We start from the raw sequence: 22,034 nt of genomic DNA on the forward strand, positions 1-22,034 counted from the left end.
ATCTTCTTCCTCCATATTTCTCTTCCTCCTTTTCAGACTGTTTAATATTGCCTTTTAGATAGCACTTTGTAGAAAATATTTATTACTTAATATTTGTTTTATAAAAATTATTCTTTGACTTGAGCATATAGGAAAGCAGCTTTTTTTTTTTTGATTGCACTTCTGCAGGTAGGCTTACAAATGGATTTATAAACGCTACTTCTGTGACCCCAAATGCGTTCATTCTTTGTCAGCTTACTTTTCAAGGTGTAGGTCTTGACTAGGATGGTGAAGTATGTTCTTTACCTTTGGTGACTCCATTTCATTTAGTGTGTATCTTTTATGTGTGCCAGGAACTGTGCTAATCATTTTAAGAAATCATTTCAGGTAATCCAGACAACAGATGTTTCAGGTAGGTGTTTTTTGGCCACATCTGTAAACTAAGGACTCTGAGACTGGCGCTTAGTGAGTCTTGCAGCAGGGATTTTTAACTTTTATTTGTCTGACTCTTCTCATAGATTTAAAGAGAAAAGGAAAGAGTAAAGGTGAAGGAACAGGCAAGAAGAAAGTGTGCCTGTCTTTCTTGTTTATACCATCAACTTTCTTTTAATGAGATTTTCTGCAGAACCAAAAGAGAAACCAGCCTCTTATACTTTGGGACAAAACTATGGCATAAAATAGATTTTCAGAAGGATAAGATGTGGCTAGATTCTAATCTTGTTATAATTGATAGCAATTATTTGGATGGGGGAACCATTGGAGTTGAGAGTGGGAGAGACCACTGGTCCAGCTTCGTTTGCTTCAGATTTGTTCTGTAGACATCCCGTGGAAATCTACTTGAAATCAGAAAGAAAACCCCACATTTTAGAAAGAACGAGTTTTACCTTGAGGATTTTGTCTTCCTCTAGGGAATGGGTGATGATTCTTCAATTAGACACTTACTTTCAGTCCCCTCAAATGAGGTTTTGGGAAAAGCAAGTCTGTTCCTGTTGAGAGCTAAGAGTGCTTTGTCTATCAAACCTATCAGATAAGAACTGCTAGGATGGGGACCAGCCTAACTTCTGAAGGCTATAACACAATCCTTGCTCTTCCAGTATTTTGGGTCAACTAATTTTTACTTTAATTTTCATGCATTTCCTCATGTTATTTGGAACATTTTTTAATCCATTTAAAAAATAATGTCTGCATTGGATGTCTCTGGATCGAGAATGTTTTGTTGAAATTGTCTTGGCTCCTTGAACTATAAACTCACTATGAATCAGCTTAGCCAAAAGGAAGAATTTAATTGGCTCACATAGCCATGAATGGTCAGAAACGTCTGGAACCCTTGGAAGTTGCCAGCGTGTGTTGGATCCTGGGCCCCACTTCTCTTTGTATGTTGCCTTCATTTTTCTCCCTGGCTCGTATATTTCTCCCTGTGTCACTAGAAAGGAAAGCTGCCCCATTTGGGGAGGGACCATGGAATCTCCTGGCTTGGATTCTATGCCAATCTCTTGTTTAAATCACTGAGGCCAAGGGTAGGAAGGTATGAGGATTGTCCTGGCTTGGGTCACAGGCCTGCCTCTGTGGCAGTGAGGGCAGAGGCACGAAGAATGGCAGCCCCCGTTAGAATTACACGTTTGTGTTTGGAGGAGATGGTTCCCCATTAAGAAGGAGAGTGCTATTACCTGAATTATGCTGCACAAAGGGAATAAAACTCGATGTCTCCTACAGATATAAGGCAAAGAAAATCCCAAATAAATGTTCAAGTATTTGCTTAAAAATTTTAGGAAGGCTGATTCAATTACTTTAACTGGCTCTTAACTTATTTTCTGTAAGATTTGAAAAGATGTCCTGTGGGGATATTTCCCTAAGATGGAATGAATATGTATATTTAGAATATTAAAGTTATTAAAATGTATGTTTGTTTAACTTATTAAAAGCATTTCTAGCAATTGATCAGTAACTTTTACCCAAAGTAGAGGCAATTGGCAAAAATAAATCTTTACACTGGGCTTGAAACTAAAGAATCTGTAATTTGTTAAGTTTTTTTCTGACTACTTGAACCAAAATTGCTCTCTTTTCTCGTGACTTAAATAGTCACAATATCTAATAGTTTTACCACTTTATTATGTCCTGTTCTGATAGTCAGTTTTACCACTTTTTTATGTCCTGTTCTTTCAGAACTCTTTTTTTTCATTGGTTTGTGTGTTTTGGTCTTGTCTCCACAAGGAGACTTTCTGCTTCTTGAGGGCAGCACCACGGCACCTTTGTCGAGCCAGGCACCACCATAGGCTCACAGGCCTGTTTAATTATTGAAGCAGGATTCTGCTTCTGTTTTTGGGATCTGCTAACTTGTATATCACATATCTACAGCGTCATGCTTTTTTTTAATTTTATTTTTTTACTTTTTGTATTTTGGCCATGCTGTGCGGCATGCAGGATGGTTCCCCGACCGGGGATCGAACCTGGAGCTCTGCAGTGAAAGTGCCGAATCCTAACCACCAGGCCCCCAGGGGGCTGTGCAGCATGCTTCTTTCAGTCTTTATTGATCTTTTTATAATACTCTTCTTGGTTTCTTGTGGGTAAATATTACAAAATTAGCCTATAAAATAATATAGTCATGTATCTTGTGTGATGCCTCGTATAGAATTGACCTGATGTATAGGAAATTTTTAGAAGTTACAAAAACCTGTTAGAAAGTTTTAGACCTTCTACTATATTTTGCTTGTCAGCGATAATAACAGATTTGATAGCTTGCCTAAGAGAAATCCACAGACAATACACTCCAAATTTAATATAGCCAAATGTTGTGTCCACCCCTTCTTCCCTTCCTCCAAATGACTAATTACTTGTGGGGGCTCCATACGTGGTTTCTTTATTTAAGGATTCGTGCACGAAGCTTCTGGAATGTTATTTTATAACATATATTTCTGAGAGGACATAGCATCCAATTGTATGATCTCTGAAATGATCTTCTGACCAGAGACCAAAAAAAGCCCATTTAACAATCTTCCTTGAAAAATGAATATTCTTTGGCAAGGCATTATACATCAACAAGGGCTTGAATTAGATGGGTTGCCGTCACCGTCTTCGCTCTTATAAGTTACCTCTCTCAGCCCACCTGAGTAAATAGTAACATCATTTACGGAATGTCAGGTGTTGGCAGAAACATGTGACTATTTACTGTCTCCCCGCCCCCCCCAATTTTACTGAGAAATAATTGGCATACAGCACTGTGTAAGTTTAAAGCATACAGCATGATGGTTTGATTTACATATATTTTGAAATGATGGCCACAGTAGCTTCAGCTAATATTCATTTTCTCATATAGAGACAATAAAAAGAAAATGAAGAAAAAAAATTCTTCTTGTAATAAGAACTCATAGGATTACCTCTCTTTTCTATATATCGTACAGCATTGTTGGCTATAGTCATCATGTTGTTCATTGCATCCCTAGTACTTGTTTATCTTATAACTGGAGGTTTGTACCTTTTGACCACGTTCCTCCAGTTCCGCGTTTCCCCACCTTTGGCCTCTGGTAGCCACAAGTCTGATCTCTTTTTCTGTGAATTAGTATCTTTTTTTTTTTTTTAAAGAAATCCACATATAAGTGAATACTTCTTTTTTTTAAATTTAAGGCTGTATACCTTTTTTGTTTGTTTGTTTTTTGCACGTTGCTTGAGTTGTCTTTGGGTAGCTTGGTTGCTTTGTGTAACGTGCACTTTTGAAAGCCTCTCAATTTTCAAAGAGGTTTCCAACTGTACAGTGGCTGTGTAGGTAGTTTTCCCTTGAAGATTAAACTTCAATCACAGGAAATCTCCTTGAAAATGCTTCAATACTTTGTTGGAGATAATTGTGGTAGAACTCTGTAAGCCAATTGTAGTGGAACTCTTTAAGCTACTTTATCTTATTCATGGATGGTACGATTATCCTTTGAATAAATGATCACTTGGAAAGCATACTGCCCTCCGAAGATTTCTGTATAAGGTAAGTTTGTTTTTCATTGGGAAAATATTGGATTTGAAAATTTTTGATATGGACAAATAGCTTCTTATGGGCATGTTTCTGTTTATTACCAATTTTTGAAGTTACTATATTTTTGATTCTTCTGGAAGTAGCAGTTTGTTTCTGTTTTATTAATGCTTGATCCTGTAAAACATTACATCTGTGTTCGGTGACTTTTGGTTTTGTTTCTTTCCTGTTTGCTCACTAAATATTTATTGAACCACCCACCAGTCAGGTACTGGGCTCAGTGCTAGCGATACCATGGTGAATAGGACAGAATGGTCTTCATGAAACTTACAGTTTAGAAATATAGCTTTTAGTACCCCCACCCTCCCCTTTATTTTCTAGCAGTAGCAGAACACTTGTTCTTAGCAAAATTTTATTGGAATCTAAATCTTACATGAATTCAAATCTTACACAGAATATTTATGCATAAACCAGAAAAAAATTTTCTGTGATGGGTCCTCACTTTGGAAAACACTGGCCTGGCACAGAGGTTCTCAAACTTTCCATTTGAAAATTTCTTCAGGAGGGCAATTTATATAAAATTGAAAGTAAAGGCAGAGCTGACCTGGCTGAAATGTGTTTGGTGGGACCCTCTCCCTTACCAACTCCTTCCCTGAGGTATCCTCAGGAAACCCTGGGGCCCTGGGGGTGCCACGGAAAACAGAAAATCAGTCATTTGATCATCTAGTACTTGAAAAATCACTATGCTACTGAATATGTTGTCTGTTGAGTATTTTGGAGAGGTCAGTATTAAGACGTAAAGATTTCTTTTATGTTGTTTATGGGTGATATCAACTAATAATTTATAATACCTTTTTTCTTGCTGCAGTTGCCTTACTTATGATTGTCTACAGATGTGGCTGCTAGACTTTTGTGTGTGTGTGTGTGTGTGTGTGGTACGCGGGCCTCTCACTGTTGTGGCCTCTCCCATTGCGGAGCACAGGCTCCAAACGCACAGGCTCAGCTGCCACGGCTCACGGGCCTATCCGCTCTGCGGCATGTGGGATCTTCCCAGACCGGGGCACGAACCCGTGTCCCCTGCATTGGCAGGCGGACTCTCAACCATTGAACCACCAGGGAAGCCCTAGCCCTTCTTTTTTTTTTTTTTTTTTTTTCCCCCCATCTAATTGCTCTGTCTGGAAATGGGCCACAGGTGGCATAAGTGTGAGGCCAAGCTCTGGCTGAATTCATTTCCTCAGGGGCTTTTTATATGATGTCCCTGTAGGGCCTCAGTTCAAACACTTTGTCTTCCGGGTCATAGTTAGAGACGCCCAGCTTCTGTTTTCAGGACTGGTGTTTAAGAGACACCTCCTTACAAATATGTTCTTTGTAATTGTTTGTTGTAGTTTGTGTCACTCAGGAAGCCAACTTTGAGACTCAGATTTGTGTGCTGGAAGCAGCGGCCTTGGGGAGGGAGGAAGGCAGGACTAGGCAGAAGGGAAAGTTGACTGCTTTCGAGCCCTGGGCAGATCTCAGAGGCAGCTCTGGACCTGGCAGGGCCCTTCAGAATTGCCCCGAATGGAGGCAAGAGGGCCAGGCCTTAATACTCAGGCTTGGACCATTCACTGCATAGGGGCCACCATCCCCTCCCTCGCCAGGGGCATGATCCTGGGGGAGGGAATGAGACCCTGGGTGAGCGGGATGTGGGGCAAGGATCCTCCCTTTGGTGAAGGTGCTGAGGGCCTCATCCAGAAAAGGAGAGGCTGGGCACCTACCAGAGCATCCCTTATAGTCACGTGTTCTGTTTCTCACATTCATCTATTTTTCAGAACTGAAAATGAAGCAAGCGGTGTTCTGTTTTCCACAGTTAACTAATGAGACTTCATAATCTAAAATATTAATGCTTAAACTTTAATAAATGAACGAATGGTAAAACTTGTTAACATCATCAGTAATGTGAAAATGTAATATAATCACACATATAAAATCTGTAGCTGTTCAGCCTTCTTTTTGGCACAGGGATATGCCTTGATTAAAAAGTATATTGTAAATTACTTCAGAAATATTGAGTTTTGTGAAGTATAATTTAGGCACTTTACTTTTTGATTCATGAAGTTTTTTATAACAAGAACTAAAGAAAAGTTTTGAGTGGTGGTTTGATGACTTTGTTCTTTGTATCTGCATTTTATCAATATTTAAAATGTCATTATCATTTGCCTGGTGTGTACTATAACTTTAGTTTCAAAGGCGAGTGACTTTTTTTGTCTTTCCAATTGTGAATTTTAAAAGTGGGTAAATGTAAGAAAGATAGCTGGGAGAACTATTCTGTGTGAATACTGGAACTTCGGCCTGTTAGCAGACAGAAAACTTTTTCTCCTAAAAGTTGGATCACCCTACAGTGATTGCAGTGATCATTGTAAAGGGTGTGGATATGTCCTTGGGAGGGACGGGCTTGGTAGCACCTGTCACTTCCTTCTTCTTGGCATCTTCCTGTGATTGATGAGAAAACAGGAATGGAATATGGGTCTGGAGAGCATGTCTTGGGCTTTGGAGTCAGATCTGGGGTTGGGCTCCAGCTCTGTCATCGACCTTGCTCAAGTAAATTAATCCCTCTAAGTCTTAGTTTCCTCATCAGTAAAATGGAGGTGTTAGTAGGAGAACTTTTATCAAAGGATCTTAGCACAAGGCTTGGCGTCTTAAAAGTGCTCGATAAATGGTAGCTGTGATAAGCGATATAATCATGTTTATTGGTCAGATATTCTTTTCACTCAGCCTTCAACACTTTAGTAACTATTGAAAGCAAGTCAGGCACACGTGCTTATGCCAGTAAAAGAGGGGAGGGTCAGTTTAGAGTTGTTGTTTGTCAGAAAACTATCCTTGTGGACTTGAGCCTGAATCTTCATGGGAAATGACTGAGTAAAACAGCAAGAAGGAAAGGAAATATACGGAGGAGGAAAGGGCCACTTCACACACAGCTTCCGTTAGGGGAACGGAGTAGAGGGCAGTGCTGTTTCAGGACTGACCTACCTGAGCCTGGCCTGGACATGGAAGGGGATCTCCCCTCTGTGTCCCTGGGCTTGGTAAGACTGCCCTTGATGTCACAGGGTGGCGGGGGTGTGTGGTGGGAGTGGGCCGGTGGGAGGTGCCAGTGGCCAGGGACCTCTGCAGCTGCCTGTGTGAGACAGCACAGGACAAAGGTAGGGGTAGCGGGACAGCTGAGGACATTGATTTCTAAGTACATTATGACAGCCCCAGGGCTCCCAAAAGATATTAGGGAGCCCTTGGGGGATGATCTGAGAAATAGGAGTTACCCTTTAGTAGTGCTGGTAAACACTTCTTTTTTTTTTTTTTTTTTGCTGTACTTGGGCCTCTCACTGTTGTGGCCTCTCCCATTGCGGAGCACAAGCTCCGGACGCGCAGGCTCAGCGGCCATGGCTCACGGGCCCAGCCGCTCCGCGGCATGTGGGATCTTTCGTACCGGGGCACGAACCCATGTCCCCTGCATCGGCAGGCGGACTCTCAACCACTGCACCACCAGGGAAGCCCTGGTAAACACTTCTGATAGACTAATGGACTGAGCATATCTTGAAACGAGAAGTGCAGAGACCAGTTCATAGAGAAAGCCTGAATCAGAGGAATGGATCTAGTACATTTTGAAAAATACAGCTTTACCTACTGACAGTTCGAAATGTCAATCCGATATTATTCAGTTAAAGATAGTATTTGTATTACAATCACCAGGATAACATCATTTTAGGTCTATGAGAAAACCACCCAAAGATGTACTTGGGGTTATTCTGTTTTCCTTGGCCTTCAAATTCGATCTTTTTCCCCCTTAGTTATAAAAGACTCTGGTTTTAAATAAAACACAACCCTGTAAATATCTAATTCGTGTGTCCATAGTTCATTAATGATTCATAGTGTCTTGATGTTAGCAGAACTGTTTGCAATATTCCTTATATCGCAAACAAAAACACTGTCCTAAAGGTTAATTGAACAGTGAGTAATTTCAGCACACCAGTGTGTACTTGAGGGTATACAATGGTAGGCATCTTATTTGGTGGTTTTCAAAGGACACAGAGAAGTGTGAGACACATTTATATCCTCAAAGAATGAAGAATTAGCTGCCTAACTGAGCAATGGTGGCACAGAACAGAGTGCTTGGCTATAAAGCAGACACTCACTATAAAAGGTAGGTTAAAATGGATAATTTGTGTGAAAATTTCTGGGTGGTGGTAGGCATTCTCTCCCTTACAGAACTCAGTGCCTATCCAGACAGAAGTGATTTATGCACACCACGCAGCAGCTAGCTATGGAATGTAGTAGATGATAAATACTACATGAGAAATATAACGGAAGGGCTCTGGGAGGACGAAAAGGGGTAGGGTTGCCGAGATTTCCAGTGGTCAGAGAAAGCCTCAAGGAGGAGGTGGAATCTGGGCAAGGCTTGGGAAGATGGGATTTGAAGCAGAATGGAGGGGCTGTTTGTGGTGAGGAGTGAGGTCAAAAAACCCCTGTGAGGGATAGAATAATTCATAGTCCAAACTGTGGAGAGTGGACTGCTGCTCTTTGTGGCTGCGGCTAAACTGTGTGTGTGTGGGGGGGGCATCTTGAAAGCCAAACAGTAAGGAATAAAGGTTTTTATCCTATGATAGTGATATGAGGTCTGTAGCTGCCCAAGGAGATAGAGTTTAGTTATGGTAATGGTCTAGCTGGGGCAGATCAGGGTTGGAATTGAGGTTTTGCTGCAGGGAGGTGGATATGAGGTTTTGAAGGTGTAGAGTGGATAGGACTTGTGACTGGCAGTGGGGGCAGAGAGGATGACAAATTAAAGAAGAGGTGACTCTGATAGTTCCAGTATAGGATGCTGAGGGCAAATGGAGTTCTGAACTGCAATGGGGAAGCTGGGGGAGATAACCAACTTAAAGGGGGAAATCACAAATTTGATCTTGTTTGTTGTGAGTCTTTTGAAGTGATAGGATACTTTCATAGAAAAGGCTAGGAGGTGGTCAGAGCCAGAGAATTAGGACTTCCCTGACTGAGGTCACTAATTGTCTGTAATAAACCCCTATGCCTACGGACCTTCTAGCTTGCCTCTGCTTAGTCACCAGTTCCTGCTTCAGATAGATTTTATACAAGTGAGGGAAGTGACATGAACTGATTGGCTACATGGACTAGAGAGGGTAAGGCTGAAGACTGGCTAAGAGGCTGCTGTAATGATGTGTGTGACAGAATGGACCAAGGCAGTTGTAGTTAGGATAGAGAAATGTAGACAGGTTCATGAGATTTCTCTTGTATAAGTAACAGGTGGAACACATAAAACTTGGGGATTGATTAGATAGCGGAGTACAACCACAGACAAATTCCATTTTTCTGGGCAGTTAGATGAGGAACTCTGTAAAAGAAACAGGTCTGTCATGAAGATGCTGGAGGATTAAGCTTTGGACAGATTGTGTTTGAGGGCTGCTAAATGGATTTGTTCAGTAGCTGGCTGGTTTTTGAAGTGCAGAACTCAGAGGGACACACATGGGTTGGAGATATGGTTCAGCAACACGTGGGTGATCTTGAAGGCTTGAGGGAAGGTGGCTCCCTTGGGGAAGAATGTGGAAGCACTAAAGCATGGTGCCCTGGGGAACGTTAGGCAGCCAGAAGGTAGGTTTGGCAAGAGCAGAAGGTAGAAAAGCACTGGAAATGACTTAAATCATCAAACTCAAGAGAAGTGAGTGTTTAAGGAGCTAGTTGAAAATTCCAGAGAGGACAAGGTAGGTAAAGACTAAACAACGTGGCAACCTTTGTCCAAGCAGTCATACTGAGTGTGATGGGAATAGGATCCAGACTGAGCTGGACTCCAGGGTGAATGGGATAAAACGAGGCAAGTACTGGAAGTGGTGTGCGTAAGGGGAAGAAAAGAAAGTAGATGGGTGGTAGCAGGATGAAGGGCCCAGAGAAGGTATTTTTTTGAGGCAGAAGAGATAAGCATGTCTAAATGCTGATGGGAAACGGTCAGATGGGTGGGCAGGTAGGCAGTATTTTTCTGCTGTTATTTCCAAATAAATGCTGAGAATTGCTTAATGTTTCCATGAAGTAGTAGAATTTACTAGAAGACAGAAATTAATAAAACCTTGTATGTTAGAGCAGCAGGATTTCAGACTTCTTAAAAGCATACGAGTGATTCAGGTTTTTAAGGGCTTTTATCCCCCCCATGATTGCTCTCGTTCAGGGCATTCTGTTTCAGTTATATTCTGATAGTTGCTTATATTGATTTTTTAAATTGTTTAGATGAAAAATATTAACATTCTTATGAAGCTGGAACTTTTTTCTGGTTGACTGGTATTTATTACCATTTTTTTTCTTTTTATAAAGAAATTAGATGGTACTTTTCTTTGCTGGCTGCTACATTCATAGGAGCTAAGTTTTTAGGGCAGTTATATCAGGACCTTATTTTTGCCCCATGCCATTTAAGTGGAAATTAAGTGCCCCAGTCCTGCCCATCTACCTTGAGCACACTGTCCTTCACAGCATAAGATCCAGGAGGGATGAAGAGAAGGCAAGGCAAAATGGGGAGACCATACTAAAAGTAGAGAGTCCTGGGAGAAAGATTTGATTGAATTAGGTATTTGAACGGATTAGGAAGTTGAAACTGGTAGAGTTGATCCTGAGTATGCCAGGCTGACCCTGTAATTAGGAAATGAGGTATTGGCTTATATAATTTCTTACCTGTTCTTCCACTTTCCCACTTTCATGATTTTTTTCTTCTTGCTGTATCCTTCCTCTCCTTCCACATCTTCCACCCTGGAGGGTGAGGATCATGATTCATCATTTTGAGAGCCACAAAAGTCAGCACACAGTTTCTGAGCATCTGCTTTTCTGGTGCTTTGTTCTAGGAGAGACACTGGTCCTTGCCCCTAGGGAGGTTGAAAGGAGAGAGGGAGGCAGAAAGGTAAAAAAATTAAATTCTGAGTACCATGGTGGAAACCTGTCTTCTGTGTGGTTGATAGAGCAAAAGGAGGAGTGTGGAGCTCTCCCTGGGGGTGACTCAAGCTGAGTGGAGAAAAAGGAGAGGAGGTTTTGTTGGCTGGACAGGGATGGTAAGGGTGTGTAAATCCCAGAAATAGGGGATGGAAAGTAGTGGTGGTATAAAGTAACAAAGGCACTGGAAGGACATTCAAGTGGTCTGGTAAACCAAAGAGCAGGATTTGATTGGGACATTGGTCAGTAGGTGCAACTGAAGAGGTGTCAGGATCGCAGCAGGTCTGTGTGTCCTGAAAAAAAGTTCAGCTTCTATCCTTCAGGTAAGTCAGCCACTGAAGGCCCAGGGTTTTGTCATGAACAGATCTGTAGTTTGCAAAGATGACTTTGGCACACCATGGAGGGTAGTTTGGAAGGATACAACAGAAGGTGGGCGCCCACCTGTAATGGTCAAACTGCATTGAGGGGACACACTCAGTGCCTTACAAGTCATGTGTCTAATTTAAAGAATTTTTGATACATGTATAATGTATGGAAAAAATCTTTCTGATGATTAGCCTCCAGAGAATTTTTACTAGAACCCTTTTAAGAGATGTGTTTACTATGTGTTGGCTATGTGATTTTTGTCATAGAGTTGTGAAGATCAATTGAAAGACTATGTCAAGTGTATTTTTTATCCTTATATTTATGTTTATATATAAATTTATATTTACTTATGTTTTCTGTGAGCAGATGGTTAAATTTCGGGTTAATGAACTTTAACTTTGATACCATTTTTAAAAAAAAGTGAACCTGGATATATAAATATCTCCATGTCCAGCCCTTACATGAGTGCATGCCTGTGTGTGTATACACGTGCATGTGTTAGCATGTACGTTATGCTTGTCTGGGGCATGCATGTGTATGTGTGTGTGTGTGTGTCCTTTTCTGGGTATATTTGGCAATGTAAACCAGGGATTAAAAATTGTTGAGAAGTGGCCAGTGTATAAATACATGTTGGGTGGTTGTCATTTAGTTATGCTAAAATTTTATCTTCCCAATTCAGTTGGAATAATTTCATTAACGGTGCCTGAAGCAACAGGATATATGGTTGAATTTTCTTTTAGAGAATTGCCTAGTTACAACGGATCCAATTAAGTTCTGCATATGTTATCAGTGGCATTAAATGCAACCAAGTGTGGTGTTAAGTAAAATGAGAAAAGTTATTTTAGTAAAAAAGTAACTTGTACTTAATATATATTGAGCTAGTAAACAGCAAATGTAGGTCTGGAGAGTAATATATTCTTATTTAAAACATGAAATGATCATTTAACTTGAGATTATTGTTTTAAAATTTGTTAGTAAGTTCACAGTAAATAAAATCAAGTATGTAACTTTTGAAAACACCAGGAACTAGAAATGAGTAATACTTGAAGAAGAATTTCTGTTTTCCAAGGGTGAACAATTCTTTCTTTCTTTTTTTGTTTGTGGCTATGCCACATGGCTTGCAGATCTTAGTTCCCCAACCAGGGATCCAACCCAGGCTCTGGCAGTGAGAGCACCGAGTCCTAACCACTGGACCACCAGGGAATTCCCAACAATTCTTTTTTCTATAATCAAGATTTTAAAAGTCACATAATTGTGAAATAAATCAAAGCTGCCTTTTTTATGGCTGGTAAATTTTTATTTAAAATCTATTTGAAAAGTACAGTGTTCTTAGAAAGGTTTGGTGGAGATATAAATGTTACTATTAATAATTTCATGTTCTATCCTGCTTGTCAGTAAAAAGCATTTTAAAAGGTTTTTATTTTTAAAGAAAACTTTTTTTTTTGGACTTCCTTGGTGGCGCAGTGGTTAAGTATCCGCCTGCTAATGCAGGGGACACGGGTTCGAGCCCTGGTCCGGGAAGATCCCACATGCCACAGAGCAGCTAAGCCCATGCGCCACAACCACTGAGCCTGTGCTCTAGAGTCCGTGAGCCACAACTACTAAAGCCCGTGCGCCTAGAGCCTGTGCTCTGCAACAAGAGAAGCCACCGTGATGAGAAGCCCGCACATTGCAACAAAGAGTAGCCCCCGCTCGCCGCAACTAGAGAAAGCCCGCACGTAGCAACGAAGACCCAACGCAGACAAAAATAAATAAATTAAAAAAAACAAAAACTTTAAAAAAATTTTTTTGCTTAAAAACAAAGGCCAAACTAACCAAATGCAAAACAAAAAATATACAACCAAAAATAGCCCTGGATCGCTGGGGTGCTGTGAGTGTTACAAGGGAGGTTCTAAACTCCATGCTGTGGCCAGGTGCCCCATGTCCAAGCAGTTTGCTGGCCTTGGGCCTTTGTTCCCTAATGTGTAAAATGTGGTTGGAATGGTGAGCTGGGACATTGAAATAGGTGATTTAAGTTTATTTTTCTTCTGTTTAGTGTACAAGAGATACAGTTCTGTGTTTGGTTCTCTAATCTCTGCTTAGTTCATCTAAGTGGAGTTTGGGGTTGACCTTTTTTTTAAAAAATAAATTTATTTTTTTATATATTTTTTATTTTTGGCTGCATTGGGTCTTCGTTGCTGCGTGTGGGCTTTCTCTAGTTGCGGCGGGCGGAGGCTACTCTTAGTTGTGGTGCACAGGCTTCTCACTGCAGTGGCTTCTCTTGTTGCAGAACACAGGCTCTCGGCGCACAGGCTTCAGTAGTTGTGGCACGTGGGCTTAGTTGCTCTGTGGCATGTGGGATCTTCCCGGACCAGGGATTGAACCCATGTCCCCTGCACTGGCAGGCGGATTCTTAACCACTGAGCCACCAGGCAAGTCCCTGGGGTTGACTTTTTTTTTACATGACATTATTTAGGAATAGATGTCCTTAGGATACTAGCTGAACAATTATAAATCTAAAATTTTTATTTGTGTTTAAAATTTTAGGTATGCAATACCCCCAGAGCATGGAAAACGACTGGAAAGACTAGCTCAAGGTAAACTTGCTTTCTGTTTCTCATCTAGATAGGTTTTTTGTTTTTGAGGTATTGGGTTGGCCAAAAAGTTACTTTGGTTTTTAAGTAAAAATAAAAGACACATTTTTCATTTTCACCAAGAATTTTATTGAACAACATATTCACTGTTTTGTTCCATTACCTTCTGACATTTTTGGGGCAACTTCATAATTCCATCTTCCCAAAACTTTTTATCTTTTTGAGCAAAGAAGTGTTCCAGGTGCCTTTTACAATCTTCCCAGGAATTGAAATTTTTTTCATTAAGAGAATTTTGTAAAGACTGAAATAAATGGAAATCCGAAGGTGCAACGTCTGGTGAACACCGTGGATGAATCAGAACTTCCCAGCCAAGCTGTAAGTTTTTGCCTGGTCATCAGAGAAACACGCGGTCTTGCATTATCCTGATGGAAGATTATGCGTTTTCTGTTGACTAATTCCGGACGCTTTTCATCCAGTGCTGCTTCAGTTGGTCTAATTGGGAGCAGTACTTGTTGGAATTAATTGTTTGGTTTTCCGGAAGAAGCTCATAATAGAGGACTCCCTTCCAATCCTACCTTATACACAACATCACCTTCTTTGGATGAAGACCGGCCTTTGGTGTGGTTGGTGGTGTTTCATTTTGCTTGCCCCGCGATCTCTTCCATTCCACTTTATTGTACAGTATCCACTTTTCATCACTCGTCGCAATTTGTTTTAAAAACAAAACGTTTTCGTTAGGTTTCAGTAGAGAATCGCATGCGGAAATACGGTCAAGAAGGCTTTTTTGCTTAACTTATGTGGAACCCAAACATCAAAGCGATGAACATAACCAAGCTGGTGCAAATGATTTGGGTATTTTGAGTATGTCGGTTATCTCCTGCATGGTATTACGTTGATTGTTCTCAATTAATGTTTCTATTTGATCACTATCAACTTCAACTGTTCTACCTGACCGTGGAGCATCGTCCAGCGAGAAATCTTCAGCACGAAACTTCGCAAACCACTTTTGACACGTTCAGTCAGTCACAGCACCTTCTCCATACACTGCACAAATCTTTTATTTGCATTTTAGTTGTTTTTAGCTTTCTTGAAATAATAAAGCATAATATGCTGAAAATTTTGCTTTTTTTTCCATCTTCAATATTAAAATAGCTACACAAAATTCACCAGTTTTGATAAGCTTTTTTTTTAAATGCACGCCTGATATGACAGCTGTCACAATACAATCTAACAAAATTGTTTCGAATGAAGTTAAAGACAACTAAGTGCTACTAGAGCCATCTTACGGAAAAGACCTAATGAACTTTTTGGCCAAACCAATATTTTTGCAGTGTAGAATATCACTGTGTTAATTTTATTCTTTTCAAGTTATTGGCATTTAAGTATTTCTCTCATTGAGTAATTTTAATTTTTTCACATTAATGTGTGCATATTTTCCCCTGTTGCATAATCTTCATGATTATTTTAGTTGGCTGCTTAGCTTTTTGTCAACTGATTGCACTTAACCTATTTTGGTTATTTCCAAATTTTTTTCTCTTTTTTATAGTGTACTTAACATCACTGTGCCAATAATATTTTTTCTTCCTTTAGTTGTACCCTTGGGATAAATTCCAAGGAGTACTGATGCTGCATCTTGGGCTATAGCTGTTTTATGAGTACTTTTCATGTTGCCATATCATTTCACCAAAGGGTTGTGTTAAATCTCTTTTTGACCCCCTCATTTTTATTTGGCCCCCTGGGCCTGAGAGTGCCTGAAGTATGAAGGTGAATGTCCCCAGCTAACTGGATGAGCATGATATTGTATGCCTTCTTAGACTGTTAAAATTAAACATACTTTACTGGAACTTGAATTTTTATTTTTTAAGGCTTTGTCCATCTTCTTTTTTTCTTCTTCTAGTTTTGTTGAGATGTACTTGACATATAGCACGTTATAAGTTTAAGCTGTTCAGCATAATGATTTGACTTAATACATCATGAAATGATTACCACAATAAGTTTAGTGAACACGCATCATCTCATATACATACAAAAATAAAGAAATGGAAAAAAATTCTTTTCCTTATGATGAAAACTCTTAGGATTTACTCTTTTAACAGCTTTCGTATATAACATTCAGCAGTGTTAATTGTATTTATCATGTTATATATTGCATTTCTAGTACTTATTTATCTTATAATTGGAAGTTTGTACCTTTTGACGACCTTCATGCAGTTACACCTCCTTCAACGCTGTCTGTCTTCTTAAGGGCCAGGCTGAGTCATTCTTCTGGGAACTCTATCAATTGCTTTCACTCTGTGACCACTTGTGTCTACAGAGAGCACCTTCTACTTTTCTTCCCTGCCTTAAGGATATGCCAGGCAACTTTGTTCTCATCTGCTCCCGCAAGGGAGGAGAATCATATTCACCCCGTTACCCTCTTTTTCTGTTTTGCTAGCCACCCTAACCAAGGACGATGTAGACTGGTAGTGACTTATTTCCAGGGGAAAGTGGAGTTCCACTGAGTGACAACTGAAGATAAGACAGAAGTCTCATTCAGAATGCCTTTATTCAGAATTGAATCCTCAGGGAGCATTGTCTTTTCAGTCAGATGCTGATCTAAGTTTCATTGGTATGTTAGGGTTGCCTTCTAGTAGAAAAGGAATTTTGTTCCTGCATTATGTATGCTTTCATTTAATAATGAAACGGGGACACTGAGAAACACCGTCCTTTGATTTGACAGTTCTGAACAGAAATTGTTAATGATATCTAAAAGTTACTTTCCTCTAAATTAGAGTTAGAGTATCACGTTTGTAAGAATACGCATTATTATAATTTTGGCAGGCTAATAACTATAAAGACAGTGTTTTTATAACATAATACATTATAGTAATAATAGCAATGTAATTGTAATCTTGAACTTTGTTAGGGACTATTTTCATGAATATTAAGGTGGATGAATCCTGGTTCTGGATAATAGATTAGAGCACAGCTTAGAAAATGATTACCATAAGCCTTAAATACCCTGGCAATGAACTTTGTGCTAAATCTATATGCTGTGAACTATCCTCGTCCCTGTGATAATCATTCTACCATGTTCTGTTCAACTCATTGCCAGAGAACTTTTAAAATGGAGCCAGTGTAAATTTTACGGTATGGACTCACATGCTAAAGTTTTTGCTATAAACTGTCTGTAAGCGCTTTGACGTAAACTGTCTGAAAATGACATTCCAGGAAAATGGATGCCATTTGCTTAATCAGTAAGAGATTAATAAACTTGAAGGTTGAACGAGAACTTTAAACTCAATTGCATGTTTTTTGAAAACTTATTGCAGCATTATTTTGAGAAATGATTCAGGGAAAAGACCCTATAGGACAGTGGAGGATTTCTATCTGCTGACCAGATGCCAACCAAATTAATTGAGTTCTGCTAAGTAATTAAAATGATAAAATAATGCAGTAAATGAGATGGAGCATTATAGGTTGTCTAGGTCAAGGCAGCACTTGATACATAAAATGAAAAGCAGCCTCGGATATTTTCCATTATCTTGTCTGAACATCATAATTATCACACTTGCCTTTTATGCATGAATGCTTTCATCTTTGGTTTCTATTGAAATTTTGATTGACTGTGGCACCTACAAATATTTTATCTGAAAGACGTTATGCCTGCATCTAAATAAAGCCAGGAGTTTGATTTTGCCCTTCAGCTGCTTTCTCATCTATACAGGTTTTTTTCCAATATTACGTAGACATAAATGTAATAAAAAATCTCAAGTGAATTGTTGCAATTTTTATACTTGTTATGTTCGCCTGTAATGCTGTTGCATTCTTCCTAATTTTTGGCTTGATACAATTGAATGGAAAGTATAAAGGAGAATAGAGATATAATATTAAATCATAAATGACAGTTTTGAAGATTTTCAGTTTTAAGAATGTCTAAATCTCATCTATTTTAGAAATAAGACTATCTTTGTGGCTCTATTAAGTTAAGGAAGATACGGATTAAAGTAAATTGGGAGCAGCTAAATTTTTTTGAGAGTAACTGTATTCCATTGGTCTCTCATTGTTAATAAAGTGCTAATATTTTTAAAAAATTGAAGATGCTTTACTTTGGTCAAAATTTTGGTTACTGGGAAAAGAATATGTGAGTTAGGACTTTGTGCAACAGATTTTGGAAATGTGAATGATCAGCAGGAATTTTGTTTTAAGTGACAGTATGGTAGAGTCAAATACACTGGTTCTTTTGGAGGCTTATATTTACCTGTAGCAAGTGTTTTCATTTTGACTTCTTAAAAAAGCGACAGTAAAAAGGAATGGATGAAGCATTGTTATGAAGGATTAATTTAGTTCAAGTTTTTTTAAGCAGTTAATTTTGGTGTGTGTGTGTGTATGTATGTTTTTAAATGACTAGTTGTCTTGAGTTTAAACCTGTGGAACAGAGTCTTAGCCTGATTTGCAGGGATCCCTATTCCAGGAGGTGGACAAAGGGTCTGTGTGTGGGATGCAGGCAGTCTGTGGACTCTCTGAAACTATATTCAAAATTGGGCATATATGTGGATTTCTGGGACGCTATCATCAAATCCATTAAGAGGGTTTGCTCCAAAAGAGATCATGAACCACTGCTATCAAGAGACTAGAAGATTAGCATTAAATAACAAGTCATTTTAATTTTATAAACATTCTAAATTGACCTGTTCTCATACCTCTGACTTGGAATTAGGAAATATACTTTTATCAGCTCTCAAAATGATAAATATATAATTCCCTTAAGCATTCATTTACATTGTGGCCCGAAAATATTATATTAAGATGCTTGGTTTTGAAAGGCTAATAAATAAAATATCCTTGATTATGAATAATCAATTTTAGGGGGCCCCTAAGCCCTAAAAAATGAAAAAGTCCAGCGATATATCCTCTGCCTTCATGCCTAACTCATGCTTTAGGCATGGAGATCAATGTGTGGTGTGTCAGGGTATGTTTATTTTCATCTTCCTATCAGTTGTTACATTAAGAATAGTGAAACAATCCCTAAATTTAACTTCCTCATATTTTGATGTCAAATATCACACTATGTTTAATTTTGAATATTTTATATCCAACCATGTTCCTAGTAGGATTTTAAACATTGGACAGTAATACATAACATACACCACGTTAGAGTAATTAGAATGTGTGGTGAAAGACAGTTCTGAGAAGTGACAGGTAGGGAATGGGGAGGAAAATTCAGGAGGGGAATGCCAGCTAGCAGGGAAAGATTACTATGGAAGGAAATTAAGAGTTCTTTGATTCTCTGGGGGGTGTGGAGGAGGGAAGCTGAGGCAGGAAAATCCTGTTTAGCTTGACTGACCTGTTTGTGCCAAAGTGCTTGGCCTGAGGTGTCCTGGGTGACCTACGCGTGTGTGGTCCATATGTCGTGTCAAGGTGGGAAAAAGCTGGAGCTGAAACAAAGCGGTCTCAGGAATGCAGTAAAACACCATGTGTAATGGTCTATATACCTGTTAAATTAGGTGGAAGTTTTAACTCTAAGTGTTCTGCCAACCAGTTTGAAGTGGAAAAAACTTTCCCATTACTCACTGCACTGTGTTCAAGAGTTAAAAATAAGGCACTTGTTTAGGAGAACCACCATCCTTCTCGATACCACGGTCAGTATGAATTTCTCCTGGCGCTCCTCCTAGAGAGCTCCATGGAGCTTTGTCTCTCCAGTAGAGATGTTGATGGATTACAGGACACGTGGAGCAGAGTGAGGCCTGCAATGTGATAACTTTCTACCCAATTATTAATTGCTCAGCGAACGGTAGGAAGGACAGAGAGGTCAACTACAGCTTAAACCTCTAATGTTGACCTCTTAACTAGGAATGTGGGTAAAAATACCAGGTTTCTCCCCACATAATGTAGCTCATTAGTTCTTTTCATTAAGAAGCATGTTAAGACATTTCATATGTGAATCAAATACATCTTTGTAAAAGTATTTCCCACAGAAGCATTCCTTCCATATTCTTTTCCTATGTCCTTTTCATCACCATTCGTTTATATGGCTACTATATTTTTTAAGCCTCATATCAGTCATATGAATATTGCAAAAACCATTACAGGCCTACCTCATTTTATTGTGCTTCGCTTTATTTCGAGTTGCAGATAATGCACTTTTTTTTTTTTTTTTTTTTTGCAGATTGAATGTGGTAACCCTGTGTTGAGCAGGTCTATTGGTTCCATTTTTCCAACAGCATTTGCTCACTTCTTGTCTCTGTGTGAATTTTGGTAATTCTCACGTTTCAAACTTTTTCATTATTATGTTTGTTTTGTGATTGGTGAGTTGCGAAAAGATTACAACTCACGAAAGTGTTAGATGATGGTTAGCATTCTAGCAATAAAGTATTTAAAAATTAAGGTATGTACATTTTTGGGGCATAATTCTATTGCACATTTAATAGACTACAGTATAGTATAAACATAATTACATATGCACTGGGAAACCAAAAAAATTCCTGTGACTTGCTTTACAGTAATGTTTGTTTTATTGCGGTGGTCTGGAACAGGCGGAACCTGCAGTATCTCTGAGGTACGCTTGTATAAAACTCTATCAAAGCATACTTGGGTAAATTTCAATTATATTAAAATTAAATTGTCTTAAATCTATTGCTAGTGTGGATATACACTCTACATGTCTGATTTCTCCATCTTTCCCCTCTGCTTTCCTCTCTTTTTCCTTTCTTTCCTAAGCAATTAATAACTAACGTCAGCTTCTCCAAACTAGTGTTTGTATATCTATAGAAAATGTTACTAAACTTTGATTTTAAAGTTTTTTTCCAAGGCTAAAACTTTGTTGGTTTAATAGTAGCAGCATGTGTTTGTCATATGAGATTGGGATTTAAAAATAGTTAGTAATAGCTAATATATTAGAAAATGTAAACCAGTTGACAGTTGGCAAAACTTCTTATTTGAAGGAAAGAGCACACTATTTTTAGAGTATATCTGCTCTATTTCTAAAACAGTTTAAAAACATTTAATAATTTTTTAGGTCAGATTAATAGAGGTAAAATACACTTACAGTAAAAGCCACCCCCTTTAACTATACAGTTTTGTGAGGGTTTTTTTTTGTTTTTGTTTTTTTGCGGAACGCGGGCCTCCCACTGTTGTGCCCTCTCCCGTTGCGGAGCACAGGCTCCGGACGCACACACTCAGCAGCCATGGCTCACGGGCCCAGCCGCTCCGCGGCATGTGGGATCTTCCCAGACCAGGGCACGAACCGGCGTCCCCTGCATCAGCAGGTGGACCCTGAACCACTGTGCCACCAGGGAAGCCCCGACAGTTTTGTGAGTTTTGACAAATATATACAGTGGTATAACTACCACCACTATCAAGATATAGAACATTTCCAGTACCCCCAAAAGTTCTCTTGTACTTTTTGCAACTAATTCTTCCCACCAGCAACCACTCGCAGCCACTAATCTGATTTCTATCTCTAGAATGCCATAAAAGTGGAATTATACAATGTGTAGACGTTTCTATCTTATTTCTTTCACTTAGAATAGTGCTTCTCACATCTGATCACTTTTACGTTGAATACAGGGCATCCTTGGATGTGTATAGCACCTGGTTCTTGAGAGGGCTTATGTGATTCTGTGCATCCTCATGCTATAAAACTCCCAGCAGGACTTTGGCAGTCTTAGCAAATGTTATTGTGGGATGCTTTTAGGGTTTCAGGGCTCTATTGGGATTGCTGGAGTACATGTTCCTTATCATGGTGGAAATGGAAGATTTGTTGAACTAACATGATAACTAGAGTCAACATGGTGGAAATGAGTAACAGGGATAATAATAATGGCCACTATTCATTGAATGTTACTATGTGTCAAGTAGACTAAGTTTTATTATTTTTTTAAATTCACAAAATGTAAAATAAACCATTAACCGTTTTGAAGTGTACAATACAATGGCATTTTAGTATGTTCATATTGTGCAACCATCACCTCTGTCTAGTTCCAAGAGATTTTTATCACCCTAAAAGGAAACCCTTTATTTTATATTTATTTATTTATTTATTTATTTATGGCTGCGTTGGGTGTTCGTTGCTGCACGCGGGCTTTCTCTAGTCGCGGTGAGCAGGGACTACTCTTCATTGCGGTGCGCGGGCTTCTCATTGCGGTGGCTTCTCTTGTTGCGGAGCATGGACTCTAGGCACGCAGGCTTCAGTAGTTGTGGCTCGTGGGCTCCAGAGCGCAGGCTGAGCAGTT

General features: G+C 39.3%; 1 protein-coding gene across 7 annotated transcripts in view; it reads left to right on the forward strand.

Moving 5' to 3' along the window:
- KDM4C (lysine demethylase 4C) overlaps positions 1 to 22,034 on the forward strand; it is a 398,364-nt gene that overhangs the window by 87,785 nt on the left and 288,545 nt on the right. For 5 of the 7 annotated variants that reach the window (XR_009519875.1, XM_060014734.1, XM_060014733.1 and 2 more), the window contains one exon: positions 13,775 to 13,824. Coding sequence is in view for 4 of the 7 variants with exons in the window: in XM_060014734.1 (XP_059870717.1) it covers positions 13,775 to 13,824 (50 nt within the window). In the remaining 3 variants the exon portion in view is untranslated. Of the gene's footprint in view, positions 1 to 13,774; positions 13,825 to 19,969; positions 20,360 to 22,034 lie in introns of those variants that run through there. The other 2 variants (XM_060014738.1, XM_060014736.1) reach the window with 2 other exon arrangements.

The sequence above is a fragment of the Delphinus delphis genome, chromosome 6 (genome assembly GCF_949987515.2).
Source record: "Delphinus delphis chromosome 6, mDelDel1.2, whole genome shotgun sequence".
In the NCBI taxonomy this organism is placed as follows: domain Eukaryota; kingdom Metazoa; phylum Chordata; class Mammalia; order Artiodactyla; family Delphinidae; genus Delphinus; species Delphinus delphis.